General features: G+C 42.9%; 1 protein-coding gene across 1 annotated transcript; it reads right to left on the reverse strand.

Annotated features, from left to right (window-relative positions):
* Positions 1–257: 257 nt before the first annotated feature.
* On the reverse strand, positions 258–7,970 carry LOC131968617 (potassium voltage-gated channel subfamily A member 2). Its single transcript, XM_059329580.1, has 2 exons — positions 7,034–7,970; positions 258–6,117 (listed from the first exon to the last, which is right to left on the reverse strand). Exon 2 carries the CDS (start codon positions 5,975–5,977, stop codon positions 4,481–4,483), a length of 1,497 nt encoding a protein of 498 aa, XP_059185563.1. The 5' UTR covers positions 5,978–6,117; positions 7,034–7,970; the 3' UTR covers positions 258–4,480.
* Positions 7,971–16,383: the final 8,413 nt, after the last annotated feature.

Below are 16,383 nucleotides of genomic sequence, written 5' to 3' on the forward strand. Positions count from 1 at the left end.
ACGCTGGATGTCCTAAGAATAACAACAAAGAGGCTTCTGATCGATTCATGGCATTTTGCATCAGCGCAGACGCTCTACTGGCTAAAATTAGCTGCTCAAATCATTTGCTGACTAAATACCTTGTGAACAATGTGATGTGAGGGAAGGAGGCTGGAGGAACATTTGAAAAACACCTCTTCTTCTTCTTCTTCTTCTTCTTTGAGAAAACATATCGCATTTTGAAGCAAAAACACACAATAAACACACTGACCACAACATTTCAGTTGAATTATTATTGGCTTCATTATTGATATTACTTTGTCAGGGTTATGATCATTTGGAAGGATTATATGCATTTTTAATTTCACATGTTTTCTTGTCCATAGATTGTCCTTTTTGTCTTGTAAAGTGCAGATAATACTACGTTTTAAATCCAGACTTCACATACAGTATATAGTACATGGTTTTTGCTCCATCATCCATTGGTTATTATTTACATTATTCTCTCACATTTCATTTCATAGAAAGAAAATCCATTATCCACTGTACCAATGTTGATGGATGTTTTCAGGCCTCTATGATATGGGGGGAGGATGGGGGGAAGGTGAACAACTGTACATATTGTTTCAGTGGATGCGGCGCTATGAGGCTCTGGGGGGGTCAAACAAAAGAGAAAAAAAAAAAAAGAAATGCTCGTCCTCAAACACACACATGCATACAGATTGCATATTGATCATCTTGTTTCCCATGTGTAGGAGTTTTGGAGCCTTGTCGCAGAGAGCTGACGCCACAGTTCAAACAAACAGAAGCTCAGATTCACATTCAGCCAACGTGTGAGTGTTTGACGTACAGCAGCAGAATATTGCAAAGTGTCTCTTCTGCTTGAAAAGGTTCGTTTTAAATGCGCCGTCAGCTCTCAGGATCAACATGTAATTGGTGCCAGAAAAAAAAAGAAAAGAAAATCTACTTAAACCCTCTCAACTACCAGCTAATAATCATTCTCTGCATAGATTTCTCAGTGTATTCACTGTGGGGCACCCTTCTCATGGAGTGGATTTGCTGGTGGGTCCCTCAGCAGGTGAGAGATGACATTTTTTTAGAGGCTGTGGTGCCCTCTATAAAGCAATACAACATCATGTGAATTGACTTTGTTTCCACTGAATAAAAACATTTACAGATTAAATCTGCAGGTATACAGATGAGGATGATTCTACTCGTCTTTGTGCTTTAAGCAGAAATAACCGTCGATAGATTCAACTACAACATCGTGAATTCCAGTGGACGAGTTGCTACAGTGAATTTGGCTGAGGTACAGTGACGTGCCCGATTTCAAACACAACAGATAAATGTTGCACAGATCTGTAACATTTATCGTAAATATGTCAGGAAAAGATGGAATGGAGACAATAAGATACAATGCATTTGCATGCATAGACAAATATTTTTGGTCAGACTGTTTTTTTTTCACATATACAGATATATGCAAATGGCTGTTGCATAAATGCAGCTGTACAACCAGGCTAAGACACTGACATTCAGTGGTTCTCTCTCTCTTTCTCTCACACACACACATTCACACGACTCCTACATCGCTGTGCATCAACAGACCCACATCAATACTCAACCGATGATCGATAAGATCTTAGTTGGACTGTGGAGGTCTGTTAAGGTTCATCTTTTTAAAAACAAACAAACACACAGACCCCACCACCAAAAGGATTATGGGAATATTGCTAAACATCTATTGAATCTGGTCCTTCCTCCAGTTACAGACCATTTCTATTATCTCCGTCCACCTTTTATGCTACTCTTAGGAAAGCAACAAATATAACAGCTCCAGTTTATTTACTAGAATTCTCCTTAAATCCCCCTTTCATGAAAGCAGACACAGATCTGGACAGAGAGACAACGTCAGAGGCCTCGTGTCAGGCAGTCGGACGAGGCATCCTGAGGACATATTGGCAGCGATGGCGTAAAAACATTTTGCTACTGCAGGTTAAAGACTGTAGTGAGCAGAATGAAACCCTAAGAATAAAGATGTACATCCTGGCATGACAGAATTCATTGAGACAGTTCTTGCTACAGACCTTCTCCTAATCCATCACCTTTCTAATTACCTAAGACATCTGTGAAGAGATGAAGAAAGGCAAGAGACTCAGGAGTGAAGTCAGAGGACCCCTAGGTTTGCCAATATCTGCTACACTGCTGCTAATTATCACTTCCCATATTGACTTTACTGCCTTTGACGGTTACCTTGGCAGTGTTGAGCAAACAGTAGATAAATCTCAGCTGGACACAATCCTAGAATCAGAACCTAATTTACATTTTCATGCCAACTTTTAAAGACAGATTGAGCTTCTGGCGTCTCAGAGGAGAGCCAGACTCCATTTAAATTCTGACCAATTTAACGCCAATAAAAATCCTTCTGATACACGACTCTGGTGAGAGATGAAACCGTTTTTAAAACGACGCCCTGCCTTTCAACAATTAGTTCACAGAAGGCATTTTTAGACTAAGTGAAGCAAACTTTGTTTTTGTAAATGTATGTCAGGTTTGCTGGAAACTAACAAAGAAAATGCTTTTTTAAAAACAGCTAGTAAGAGTGTGTTTTTGGCACTCTCAGCAGAACATAGAAACTGTGCTCAAAATAATTATTATTGTCGTTAAAAATAAGAACATGGCAATGATTTGCACATTGTGGAAAGGCTCTTGCTTTCTCTTAAACATTGCTATTTAATTTTTTTTTAATTCTCCGATAAAAGTATACTGTATATGTGTCTTGTCTGTATACATATATATTTTATATATATATAAGAAATAAATATATCTATTTTCATAATTATCCTTTTTTTTTGTCTGGCTTGTTCTTTGATCTTAAATGCATGCTTCTAGGAATGTTTTTGAGGTCATGCAACACGGAGATTAGCGTAAACCAGATAAAAAGGCAGTTTGAGAAGGGAAGCATTATTCTATACATGAATCCTTAAAAGTTGCTATTTTGATCATGAGGACGTGATCGTGTGTGAACCTGTGAAAAAGACAGCACTGCAACTCTATCACATCTGCAACTGGGATTAATGTCCAAAAACTAGAGCGTGACTTTTTACGCCTGAAATCACAGCTCAGCTGTTTTACAGCGAACCGGCAGAAAGTTTGACGTAATGACTTACTACATGGAATGTTAATATTGACGAGGACGCCGCTTCCTGTAGAGGTTCGGCCTTATGATTATTCCTTAAGAGATCCTCTAGCATACAGCTTTAGGTTCAGCTACCTGCAGGCATCCTTTTTAAAAGTGTGGATTTGTATAGAAGGCAGTGTACAGACAAATATACAGTGGTGTGATGAAGCAAGTGGCAGTCGAGAAACAAGTGGAAATTCTCATTCATATAAAAATGTCATGCAATTATCTACTAACTATGTTTACTACTAACAGCACCTACCTACCTATCGGCTATCAGTTAAGTCACAGTTAACCTATCTATCTGAATAAGTAGTGTGTGTGTGTATGTGTGTGTGTGTGTGTGTGTGTGTGTGTGTGTGTGTGTGTGTGTGTGTGTATGTGTGTGTTTGTGTGTGAAAAAACAAACAAGAAGAAACATTCAAGTTGTCCTCAAAGCTCTGCAGTAAGACCAGTTTTGGGTGAATGGAAGGGGGAAAGCTTGCATTGCAATACATACAGTACATGTAAGACCAAAGCAGTGAAAAGTCAAGGCCATTCTCAGTCATTCATCAGATACTGATGTCTGCTGGGAAATAAAGGTGTCGAACCATAAGCTAAGCGCTGATGGCTGTCATTCATCCTTGAAATAAACGTGGTGTACTTAAACCACCAACCTCGTCACAAGTCACCCACAGGCCGCTTCAGCGCCCGAGTGAGCTCGCTTTATGCTCACACGTCCTCTTATTTCTAAGCGTAAGACAGTTTCATTGGCTCCAGGAAGCAGCATATGTAGCGCGCAAGTAGGGCTCTTCAGAAAGCGCATGGCAGAGCAGTGTGCCTTGGGAAATGAGGGGACGGAGGGACGGGGGAAGAAAGCAGTGCTGTGTTGCCTTTTTTTTTTTCCTTTTTGAAAGCAATACTTTTTTTTCTTGCCGTGTGCTTCTCCCTTTTTTCTTTTTGTGCACTACTGTTGGCTACTGTTGTGAGCAGGATTTTTAGGCATTGTTGTAATTTTTTTTGTTTTTTTTAAACAGCCACACACACACAAAAAGCCAACTCCATGCAGAAATGCAAAATTTTTAAATTTCACTCTGTTTGACAGTTATCAGGAGTTTTAAGGGCAAGCTGTGAGGGATGAAGACAGGATGAGCGAGGAGGAGTGAGCGGATGGTCTTTGTAGTATTTTTGTTTTTTCACTGTCTATCATCATCATCAACATCCTGAATTCTATTGCCTTTGATTTTTCCAGCACACGTGAGGTGGGAGGCTGCACACCTGTCCCATCCGGCTGCTCAGCTCCACATTTCCTGCTGTGTCGAGGAGGAAAACAGCAGACGACTACACGTCTGTGAGCATTTTGGTGATGTTTACATAGTTTGTGTTTGCCAGCGTGCAGTTGGCCGTCTTAAGGTTCTCCTCCTGGAAGTCCTCGTGACTGTTGTTCACAGCCTCCTGGATCTCCATATAGTCCGATTTACTGATGGTGGAGCCGCTTCGGCTCTTCTTTAGCTCCTCGTTCGAGTCGGCTTTGGGCACGTTGACCTGCAGGTACTGAGCCTGCTCCTCACCTTCCGTCTCGCGGTGGTAGAAGTAGTTGAAGTTGGACACGATGACAGGCACGGGCAGGGCGATGGTCAGCACACCTGCAATGGCACAGAGGGAGCCCACGATCTTGCCGCCAATCGTAGTCGGGACCATATCACCGTAGCCGACTGTGGTCATTGATACCACCGCCCACCAGAACGCGTCCGGGATGCTGTCGAACTGCGACTCGGGTTCGTCCGCCTCGGCGAAGTAGACGGCGCTGGAGAAGAGGATGACACCTATGAAGAGGAAGAAAATGAGCAGGCCGAGCTCTCTCATGCTGGCTTTCAGGGTCTGACCCAAAATCTGAAGCCCCTTGGAGTGACGAGAGAGTTTGAAAATTCTGAACACTCGCACTAAGCGGATGACCCTGAGAATGGCTAAGGACATGGCTTGCTGACCCGCTTGACCATCCTCTGGCCTGTCTGCCAGCTCCGTGCCGAGAGTGATGAAGTACGGGATGATAGCAACAATATCAATAATGTTCATTATATTACCAAAAAAGCCCGCCTTGCTGGGGCAGGCGAAGAAGCGCACTAGAAACTCAAAGGAGAACCATATAATGCAGAGAGTCTCCAGAATGAAGAAGGGGTCGGTGAAGTAGGTGTTTGTGTAGCTGATGATTGTGGTGTTGGTCTCGGGTGAATAGACTTTTGAGTGAGCCTTGTGCATATCATCGTCATCGTTACGGAAAATGGGGAGGGTCTCCAAGCAGAAACTGACAATAGATATCAGGATGACCATGACAGAGATTATGGCAATAATCCTAGCAGGACCTGAGCTCTCTGGGTACTCGAACAGCAGCCACACCTGTCTCTGAAACTCGTTATCAGGAAGAGCTCGCTCCTCCTCCTTGATGAAACCCTCGTCTTCTCTGAATATCTCGATGGCCTCGTCGCCCAGCTCATAGAAGCGAATCTCCTCTGAGAAAATATCAAGGGTGACATTGACCGGCCGTCTTAGCCGGCCCCCTGATTGGTAATAATATAATATGGCGTCAAAGCTGGGTCTGTTCCTGTCGAAAAAGTACTCATTCCTCAGCGGGTCAAAGTAGCGCATCCTCTTTTTGGGGTCCCCCAGCAGGGTCTCCGGGAACTGGGAGAGGGTTTTGAGTTGAGTCTCAAAGCGCAGCCCTGAGATGTTGATGACCACCCGCTCGCAACACTCATGGTCGGCCTCCGGGTCGTAGTCCTGCGGGTGCCCCGGGTGCGCGGCCGCCTCGTCAGAGGGGTCGCCTGTGGCAACAGTCATTCTGCAGGGTGAGGAGGAGGCCTGCACTTTTCAGTGAGTCTGGGTCCTGCAGCCTGGAGAACTGCAGGCAGGGGCCAGGAGAGGGAGGGGGCTCAACACCGTAAAGACCTGACGGCCACAGGATGTCACCTAGGATCTGACTGCATGTAGGACAGATAGAGCAAAGACAGACAACAAGGTCAGGACAACCGGAGACATGATTCAGCACTCAATACTCATTCAGTCCACAGCTGTCAGGAGTTCGCTTTAAAACATCTGAAAATAGATGAAACTGAAGCCACCCTCTGAAACAATGTTCCCAAATTTGATACGAGTTATGTAAAGTTATCCTGTCATGAGAAGGCAATCGATGCAATAATGAATCAGCTCATGAAAACTTGACAGACACTCCTGCTCCTGACTCGGGCAAATTAATATGCAAATAAGCACATCCGCCTTGCATATAAATGGCTTCAATGCAGGTAAACTCACAGGCTAACTGCCACATAAAACATACAGAAGCTCGTAAATTAGGGCACTGATCTGCTGCAATGGAGAAAACCCACTGAAATGAATGGGACTACCTTTTTGCAGTGAAGCCATGCATGAATATGGAAATGCAGCAGGCACTAAATTCATACAGACAGCATCCTGTCTAGAATATCATAGAAAACCACTGCAGTCTAAACACAAATGTCAAGATTTACTGCTGAACCAAACACAAACACACACGCCGCATATTAACTGACTTCAGTTTAGTTTTGTTGGAGCATTTTAGTCTTGAAATGGTGCCCGTCTCTGAAATATTCAAAAACATCTATAAATAATTTATCCATAGAAGGAAATAGGTTCCAAGAGAAAAACTGTAGCTCTTGCCTGCATCATGACAGAGTGGGAGCACAGTTTTACAAAATAAAACCCTTGTGAAATATACAACAAATCTATAAATACATGCTAATTGCTTATTATCACGTTTTTTTCAGTGCAAGTGCAAATCAATGCACTATCACATGCAAACACTCTAACACATAAACAGTCGATATCAGATAGCTGCTTTATCTTGATCTCCACACATACCTGCAGACATCTTCTTCATATCTGATGTGAGTTGATGCTCCTGCTGGACACTGGTACCAGGAAGGTGAATAACCAGCTGCGACAATCAGCTCTTCTATCTTCAGAGCGGGTTAAAAAAAAAAACACCTCCAATTTGGGGCAGTCGATGATATTCACCTCATGTTGTCTGCAGCAGCATCCTCCTCGCCGTGTACACCGGGTACAGTATGTGCGGGTGTGTCCTCGCTTTCCCCTCCCTGACTCCTTCTTTCCTCCGGGTAGGCTGTCGTGGGATGGCGATTAGCAGCGCAACACAAAAAAAAAAAAAAGAGAAGAAGAAGAAGGGAGGAGGGAACCGATCAAGGAGGTGCCGGTGCTTCCCTTAATAAGCAAAGGTGCTGGGATCAGCAGAATGATCTGCCTCCTCTGTTCCCCCTCCACGCCAGCGTGACTGTGTGACGAGCTGTGTGGCTGCAGACAGCCGCAAAGGTAAATGCTCCTGATCCGGTGCTCAGAGAGGCAACATCTGCAAAGGGAGGGTAAAAAAGAGAGAGAGAGTGAGAGAAGACGCGAGGGCGAGGAGGAGGGTGAAGGCTTAAAAAAAGATAATCTTATTAGCAAGATATAATAATTAGACGTCTTCTGGGACATATGCATCAATAATGACCTCCCTTTGAATCTTCTAATTTACATGTTTATTTCCTTTTTTGGGGCTCGCCACGTGAAACATCTCGACTGCAGATCTGCAGAGTCAAGTGCGTCCCAGCGTTTAGTGCACAGACTCTGTGAGGCTCCTAATAGCCTACATGGTGAGCAGAGCAGCGTCTTCAGACACTGACTTGAAACGACATGCATGAAAGAATCGCCCTACGTGTAGTGGGCTTCACGAGTGTGCAATTACACAGAGCCGGACGCACACATACACACACATGAATATAAAGTGGCCTTTATTGATCCCGCAAGGTCTCAGCAGCTCGGCGGGGGGTGAGAGGGTTTCTTTTTTTTTTTTTTTTAGGTGGGAGATTTCTGGGTGAAAATGTCTGTAGTCAGCAGTGGCCGCTGGTGGATGAAGATTAGTCAAACCTGCATTCGGGCACTGCTTTGCATACCAAGAGACGAGCTGCTGGTGATGGAGAAGGGAAAAAAAAGGCGCTCACCATCCGCACTGAAGCCTACAGTACCACTCCTTACCTTATCTGCAGTGTGGGCAATTTAAAGGGGTACACATCTCCAGCATTGTTCAGCAGCACTGCTGCTGGTCACTGCAACGCCACATAAGAAGTTGTTGTGGTTTATTGTGGCAGCATCAGACTGTTACAGAACTCAGCAGTGATGGATATGCCATTCAAATGCTGAGTCAGGATTCTGATATTAGTCATAATTTTGTAACCATCCAAGGTAGACTACGACCATGAGCTGTGATGTGTGTTATATTTGGGAAATTTAAAACAAGAGCACATTCTAAGCAAATACACTCACCTGGTTAAACTGCTTTTAGTGGTTTAAAGAGGACCCCCCACCTAAAGAAACTGGTTGGACATTGTGAATGAACTGTACGATATGAACACATACTCCAAGTTTGCAAAATGTGAAAAGGGTACTGTCTTTAAAAGCTATCACAATGACTGAAGAGGCTGGACTGTAAAAAGGAAAATTAGTGGATTATTATTTGCTGACTACAAGCTTTGTATCCTGTTATGCTTTATTGTACTTTCATGAAAATTGTCTTTAATAAGCACTGTGACAAACAGGCCAGGTCTCCCCTACTCATACGTTGGCCACGTCCTTTGTGAGTTCCCATCAGCTGGTTAGTGTAGATTCCTGTTCCTGTATGTTTAATGTTGCATTCACAAGGAATCAGGCAAACGGTAGATGAGACACAGGATATTATTTTAGGGGACGGGAGCAGGAAGGTAATATTAAGCAAGTCCGGCAAAGAATACCTGCAAAGTTAAAAGGGATAGTTTGGATTTTTTTGAAGTGACATTGTATGAGGTACTTAACCACAGTTAATATATGACGTGCAGTAGATGATGGTCTGTGCATTCCCAGCTTGGAGAACTTGACACACTCCAGGCAGTAAACTGGCTGCAGACAGGGCTTGTACCCGTTTCACTATATTGATATTTCCACCCATTTTTGTTGCTATCCACATCCGTTTTGTTTGGCACAACTTTTTGTCAATTGTAAAACTTCCAAGTTCGTGCACATAAGTGCCACAGATCGGCTGTTTTGGTCTGAATCAAACAGAACCAAGTCCCATCATGGCAGGAGCAGCTCTCTGGGTCTCTTGGCATGGCTTTACAGTTTACACAGCGGCACCATTAAAATCTAACCATATAGAAGGTATGACAGCTAATGGCTTGATGTTATTTGTGTGTACTTCTGAGGTTCTTACATCACATATAAGATAACTTATTTACTTACTTATAGGTTTTATGTTTCACCTGGAGAATTCTGTGATTATCATGTAAACAGAGTGTCTAAAGAAAAGCATTTAGCTCAAAGCATCACTTGTGGATGTTCTAATAAATTGCCCTAAATGGAGCTACAGCGTGCAGACCTTTGTTTGTTTTCATTGAGGGTACATTTGACTTCATTCAGGTGTTTTTTTCCGGAGTTTAATTGTTGAAATTCTGAGAATATCCAGAGGTACAACAAGAATTCACTTCCTGCCTTATAACTCTCGTTACAGCAGTTATATCTGTAACCTTTCCTGGCAACAAGCTTCATCTATAATAGATAGGTGGGTGACTAAAATAGAGTAAAACCTCCATCATTGTGCTCAGCCATATTCAGAGCGAGGAACAAACTGATCAATAGTAAACCCTCTCCCTGCTATCGATACTGGAGCTGGGAATGAATGCACCGTGGCCAGGAATGACCTCCGGAAGAGCCAAAGGTCAGCGGGAATCCCTTGGCTGGGAAGAGGAGGAGAAAGGAGGAGGTGCGTGTGGGGAGGGGGAGGCCAGCGGGATGATTTGTTTGAGACTCGGCTTTGCCAAGGTTACTCCTGGTAGACCTGCGAGCGCCGCAGCTCCCCGCGTCGCCCCTTCTGTCTGTCTGCCTGCCTGCTGCCACACATGCATGCAGATACCTTTCACTATCTCTTAATGGCTTTCCCAGGTTCCTCATGACAGCACAGCCATTATTTATGAGCCGGGGGCCCATTACAAAGACTGTTAATGCAGCCTCTAAAGCTCTGTTCGCTTTGCATTAGCTGGCTGGCTTTAATTAAAAGCGAAGGGTCCCGGCACTCTCAGTGATGTGCGTGTTGTAATCATATGGGGACTGAAAACGGTTGGTTGTGTGTGAGTTGGCAGATGAGGGTGTCAACAATGAATTTGTTTTCAAAAGGTATTGATTTCAGGACTTGTCCTCGTCTCCATCTGATGCTGTTTTGGCACAGGAACAGAAAGCAAAGAACTTGAGGGCTGAGGAACTGACGGGTCATTATCATCGAGGGAGCAAGTCAATTCTTCACTCTGCTGTTGCTTTATTTATTTCACAGAGCATTTAGGGTTGATTGTCCTTTAATTATATGCTATTGATTTCTCACGTTAATTAAACAAAAGTAAATAATCTCCAGTTTGAGCTGCACAATATAGCCAAAATCTATCCCAATATAAGATAACGTTATATATCGCTATATAGCGCGTTCTCTGCTAATTCAATAAACAGTATGAGATAACCACACATTAAAGCCTATTTCTATTTGCTCCTGTGTGACTTAAATACTTACTAAATAGTAAATACTGCAAATGAAAAGTTTCCCTAAAAGATTTAATCTGGCCATGTTGAGTACAGATATGTTAGCCAAGTTTTGGTACATACTTTTTTTTATTCCTTACTGTTAGGATGCATTCCTTGTAATTCTGCACAGCATGCATCTGTAAACTAAGCATAAACCTTATAGGTACATGGGTATTTTCAGGACAGACCTGATGTCTCCACTGACCATACTTGAGTACGATGCTACATCTGTGTTGACAGGCTGATCATATACGCTCCATGTCTAGCAACCTTCAATGTAAAAGAATAGATGGAACTGAGCCACAACAAGTATATAAGACATTTAAGTCACTTTGGTTCATTCATTCTTCTGCATGAGAGATTAATCTGACATCATGTGCAATTAATAAGGTGCACTGAACTCCACTTCTTCGACTATCTCCTCCTTTCAACCACATCTAGAAAAATACATATCATTTTCGTTGAGAAATATAACCAGATGTTTAATATAAAACCATTTTTTTTATTAAACTAAAGGCAGCTTTCTCTAATGTTCAGTGTCCAAACACAGGCAGCCATATAACAATTTTGATAAACAATTTGATCAACATGGCTGCCAATTTAACTTTTAAGCACTCGCTGTGTTTTTAAAAAAACATTTTCTAGTCAGATAAAGACCCATTGAGGTTGAAACCTGTCAGTGTTTTAAACCAACATACACAACAACACACTAAATACAGACTTTAATCCTTTTTGTTCTGCCCAACAGTGCCTGAAGAACATTTTCTTTTCTGTACAAAGAAAGTATTTATGTTCAACACTCAGCCCTATCAAGGACATGTTGTAATAAACAGCAGATATTTAGATTGATCCTCTTCTGTAGTATTCCATATCGTTTTTTTTAAAGGTTTGATATTGGAAAAATCACTGCAAAATCAGAGCTGTCCAGCCCTGCAGACTGTGGAGTGCAGTGGTCTTTTTAAAAGAGGTCTATTGTACCTTCTTGCTCCTTGATACTGCATTGCAGCAGCCACAGGTTTCCAGCACACACACACTCACACACAGTATGAAAAAGGCTGCAAACAAAAATCCAGCTGGACCCTGCTCCTTCCTGCCACCATAATGCAATAAGATGGAGCTCTGAATAGCACAGTCACCCTTTAATTTGTTGCTGCATTGAAACAGATCTCTGCTATTTGATATGATGATGCAACTTTTTCCTACTTATATTTTGTCATTTCATATTTCTCTCATACAAAATTATCATACATATTTAAAATTAATTGTCATAAACATAATTATCATTATGTTTATGACAATCTTATGCTAAATGACCTTATTTGATATATTATGACCATTTTGTATTTCCACCACTCTTTCCACTCCTCAGGGTATGTAGCAATCCTGCAACCTAGCGCTAAACACTTTTTTTCCAATGCATTGTCGCTGAAACTCAATTTATTTAACCCACTGGGAGATGAGTCACTCCAGTGTCACAGCTCCAGAGAGAGAAACTGTGGTGCTCTGCAAAAGAGGCCAGTTTATACACAGACAGCTCCAGGACCGGGGCTCAGAAAGTGCAGGTAATAAATGAGAAGGAGTGTCTTACGTAGACAAATATATAGTAATGCAGCTCCCTGTGTGTCCTTCTCTGTGTCCCCTGGAGCAAACAGTACATCTGAGGCAAAGACAGGAAGAGAGGGAGATAAAGGAGGGAGGGACAGGACATTGTGTAAAGAGGAGGAGGAGAAGAAAGAACTGGAGGGGAAAGGAGAGAGTCGTGCTCATCAGATTGAGGCCCAGCAGGATGAGTGCAGACGCTGGAAAAGAGCCAGACACCAGGAGAGACACAAGGACACTGGTCCACTGCGGTATACTGCCAAGCTGCATCTCACTTACCCAGATAACCTCAAATAAGTGTGAACACACCCACTGCACGAGCTTATTATCTTAGCTAAGGTTTGCAGAGTACCAGTCTCTACCTGTGGACAATTTCCACATGATAACAGTGTCTTAACACACGCTGCAATTCTAAGGTTACAGCGTGCAACATAAGCACACTTCACAAAAACGGCTTCTTCATTTGCACCGACAGCAGCAAAACGACAACAGACAAACAAACAAACAAACAAACAAAAACTGCGGCTTCATTCAATTCAGTGAGCCATCCTGATGCTGGAGGGAAGAACTATGAGTCAGTCAGTTGGCGAGTGAGTCAGTGTCACTGTTGCAGGGATACCCTTATGCTGCGTTACACAATGTGTCTGTATGAGTGAGTGAAATTCAAGTCAAGGTAAGTGCCTGCTTCAGGAACACTTCAGGTTATATTACACCAAGGTCGTACTGGAAAGAAGACGCCTTTTATATGGAGGGTGAGGGGACAAAAATAAATTGTGTTTACGTGACAATAAGCTTTTTAACATGCACAGCGAGGCTCTGCAAGGGGAGGCATCTGACTTTGTGTTGCATGCAGCAGTGGCTTATTGCAGCATGTTGCTCCACCCCTGAATATTTTAGCAAATCCTGCTTTTCATGTTTTTGAAAGTGCTGAAAATAATTTGGCATTAAACGCACTGAGCGTATTCAGGTCTGCAAGAGAAAAGAACAGGCTGCAGTGTTCGTTTGCTGCAGCACAGATGCACATTGTGAGACTTGTGGGTTTGCAGTGACAGCTACTGTGTCACCGTGGTGATGCAATCCTCTCTTTTTTGTTTGCTTGTTTGCAAGTGACTCGAGGAACCAAAATATTTGCAGCCGTCTGGTCTGCAGTCGACGCTGCTGCTGCTGGACCTGGACCACTTCCCAGGATCACAAAACCAAAAACATCTGACTCCTCTAAGAAAATAATCTCGTCCATAAAGGTTAACAGACTCCTGGAAAGCGCCTAAAAAATTTTCCAAAGTCAGCATTGTCACTGTAGCTGGGTGAATCTTGTGCTCAGCCTCATTCGGTTGCTACGGAGACCATCTCCAGGGGCAGCAGTGGGAGGAGGCTGGGCGGTGACATCACGCCTACAGCATCTCTGGTGCCGCTGGGATATTTCAGGTAAAGTTACAGCACGATGACAAAGCACTTTTCAATTTCCTGCACTCAGCTGCATCAGTAAAAGATGAATTAGTGGTGAAAAAAGGGTAAAATAAGAGAATTGTTTTAATCCTCGTCACACAGTTCCACACCTGGGACATGTTTACCAGCGTATAGGAAACTGGTTTTATTGTTAGTTCATCTCCACTCTGGAGGGGAAGGGATGAATATGCTTTCTCTGACATGCTTTCTGGGTTTTCCTTTCTCTCACTGAAAGCCCCGAGTCCTGACGCAGAAGAGTGAACTTTATGAATAGCCCCAAGAGTGCCATTACATGTTCTCCAAAGAGCAGATGGATGAATGGCACCCAGAGAAATAATGGCAATATGTCTCATGGTTTCTATTTTTGGCGGCACTGAGTTACAGTTTTAGGGCAAATACTGTACCAAATAAAATACCATCAGAGCAGGAAGGGGGGAAACAATGTGCAGAGCTGTGAATAACACACACACTCCGACACACACACACACACGGAACAAGCGGTGGTAAAGTTCAAGCATGACAAGCAGCACCTCTGCTGGCAGGCGCTGGGTATCATTAGAGGTAGCACGCTGCTGCAAGGCATCACAGCCTCTCATGTGGTGAACGCTGGCATGATGAGGACAGCGAGGAGACGAGGAGAGGGGGAAGCCCGGGGTCCTCTCTACTCCCCCCCTCCACCACCACCACCACCACCACCATCCCCTCCTCCCCTTGCCTGAGCACCATCCTGGACTCCTCATGTCTGCCTGCAGCTGCAGTATCGGAGAGGACCAGCTGTGGAGCGGACCGTTTGCCGTTTCCTGCGTCTGTGTTTGTATTTATGTGCGCTGCAACCTCATATATGCGAGATATGTGCTCCCTTTGACTCGGTCACACGCTCAGTTTTAATGACCAGGATCCCACAGCAGAGCGCATTCAGGCGTACCAGCTGTGTCAGTGTTACAGCTGTGCAGCACTGAAGCATGCTCACACACACACACACACACACACACACACACAGACATTCACATGGGAAATACATGACAATTAGACATGTCGACACATATTTAAACTAGCAGACATGCATATTAAAATCATTACTGTGCATACTGCTTTTAATCTCTTTCTTAATACTGTGTTCTGCATGTTGAATTTTTTTCTTTATGTGTACATGCAGGTCTTATGTTATTACGTAATGAGGGCTGGGCAAGATTTTAAATTTTTCAGTACTTGTGCAACTTCCAAACCCAGAGTTTAAGTATGAAAACAATACTCTTCTATAATTTATTTTGAAGCATATGAACTTTAAAATAACGTCAGACTTAAATTTAGCAAACTAAGCCAATGTTGAAACACAAGCATATAAATCTGTATTTCAATCTTTTTTATTTTTTTTACCAAATGGTGCATGAATAACACACCGATTTCTAAAGTCAATGCGTGTGTAATAACTGCATTTTTTTCTTTAATTTTTGAGTGTAATTTCATAGCGTGACAATTTGACCCGCGGTGTCAAGTGATGCAGTATAAAGAGCGACACATTTTCTGTAGGAAACAAACACGACTTTACGTAGGAGAAAAAAAGACAACAATACTCTTCTATGTTTATTTTTGAAGCATATGAACTTTAAAAACAACTCCAGACTCGAGCAGCATTAGCATTCATTTGGAGCCGTGTTTCCAAAATTCAATTTCCAGTTGGCTGTTTTTGTCTCCACCAGTTTCTTTACCCACTAAATGCTCCACTATGTATATTATTGTGTCTAACCTGACTGTCTAGAGTTTAATGCTTGTTAGGTAGCGTCTGTGTATCAACGATTTTTGCTGAAAACAGCTGCCAGTTGCACCTGGAAACAAAATAAACAAGAGCAGAATTTGTAGGCCAGAAACCCAAAACAGTGAGCTGAAAGCTGCAAAAAATCTCCTCCCTGTCTGTCTCCCCCTTCCATTCTCTCTGTCACTATCAATAAAGCATGAAAAATGCCACACAAAAAAAGTTTGACATCCAGCTCTTTATGAAACAATGAGACAAATCAAGAAAAGAGGGCACTGAAAAAAATGTATAAAAGAGTGTTTTTACCTCTCCTACAAGGTCCTGAAATTGTAATAAATATACAAGCATTAATCTCCTCATAAGGACACAATATATCAGCCTATTACAGTTCACCTGTAATGTGACTCTTACCTCTCCACAAACCAGAGCTGAACTGCAGGTGCACTCTGCAGGAGATGATTAACGGCACCCGGTAACTCACAGACACGTTTTCATTCCCCTTGGTTAAAAATACATTGAAGGAGGACTTAAATTCCAGCAAGGACAGAGGGAACAAAGCCACTCAGCAGTTCTGAGTCAGAGCACCTGCAGCTGTGAGCCGCATGGTGTCCGACCTGCAAGGCGGACATCTCTGACGATCTGCCTGCAAAACTGAGGACGAAGGGTTAAATCTGTGAATGATTTAAATGTGGATGATCACATTTTAAATTCTCACCTTATTCTTCATCTTTCAATGTTGTGTTTACCTTCCTTAAGTGATTTTGTTTGTGTGTGTGTGTGTGATGCCTTCATAAACAATAATCAAATGTGGACCACATGT

The sequence above is a fragment of the Centropristis striata genome, chromosome 3 (assembly GCF_030273125.1).
Source record: "Centropristis striata isolate RG_2023a ecotype Rhode Island chromosome 3, C.striata_1.0, whole genome shotgun sequence".
NCBI lineage: Eukaryota > Metazoa > Chordata > Actinopteri > Perciformes > Serranidae > Centropristis > Centropristis striata.

Coding starts and splice junctions, on each gene's coding strand:
- LOC131968617 (XM_059329580.1), bottom strand. CDS start 5,977: ATGACTGTTGCCACAGGCGACCCCTCTGACGAGGCGGCCGCGCACCCG.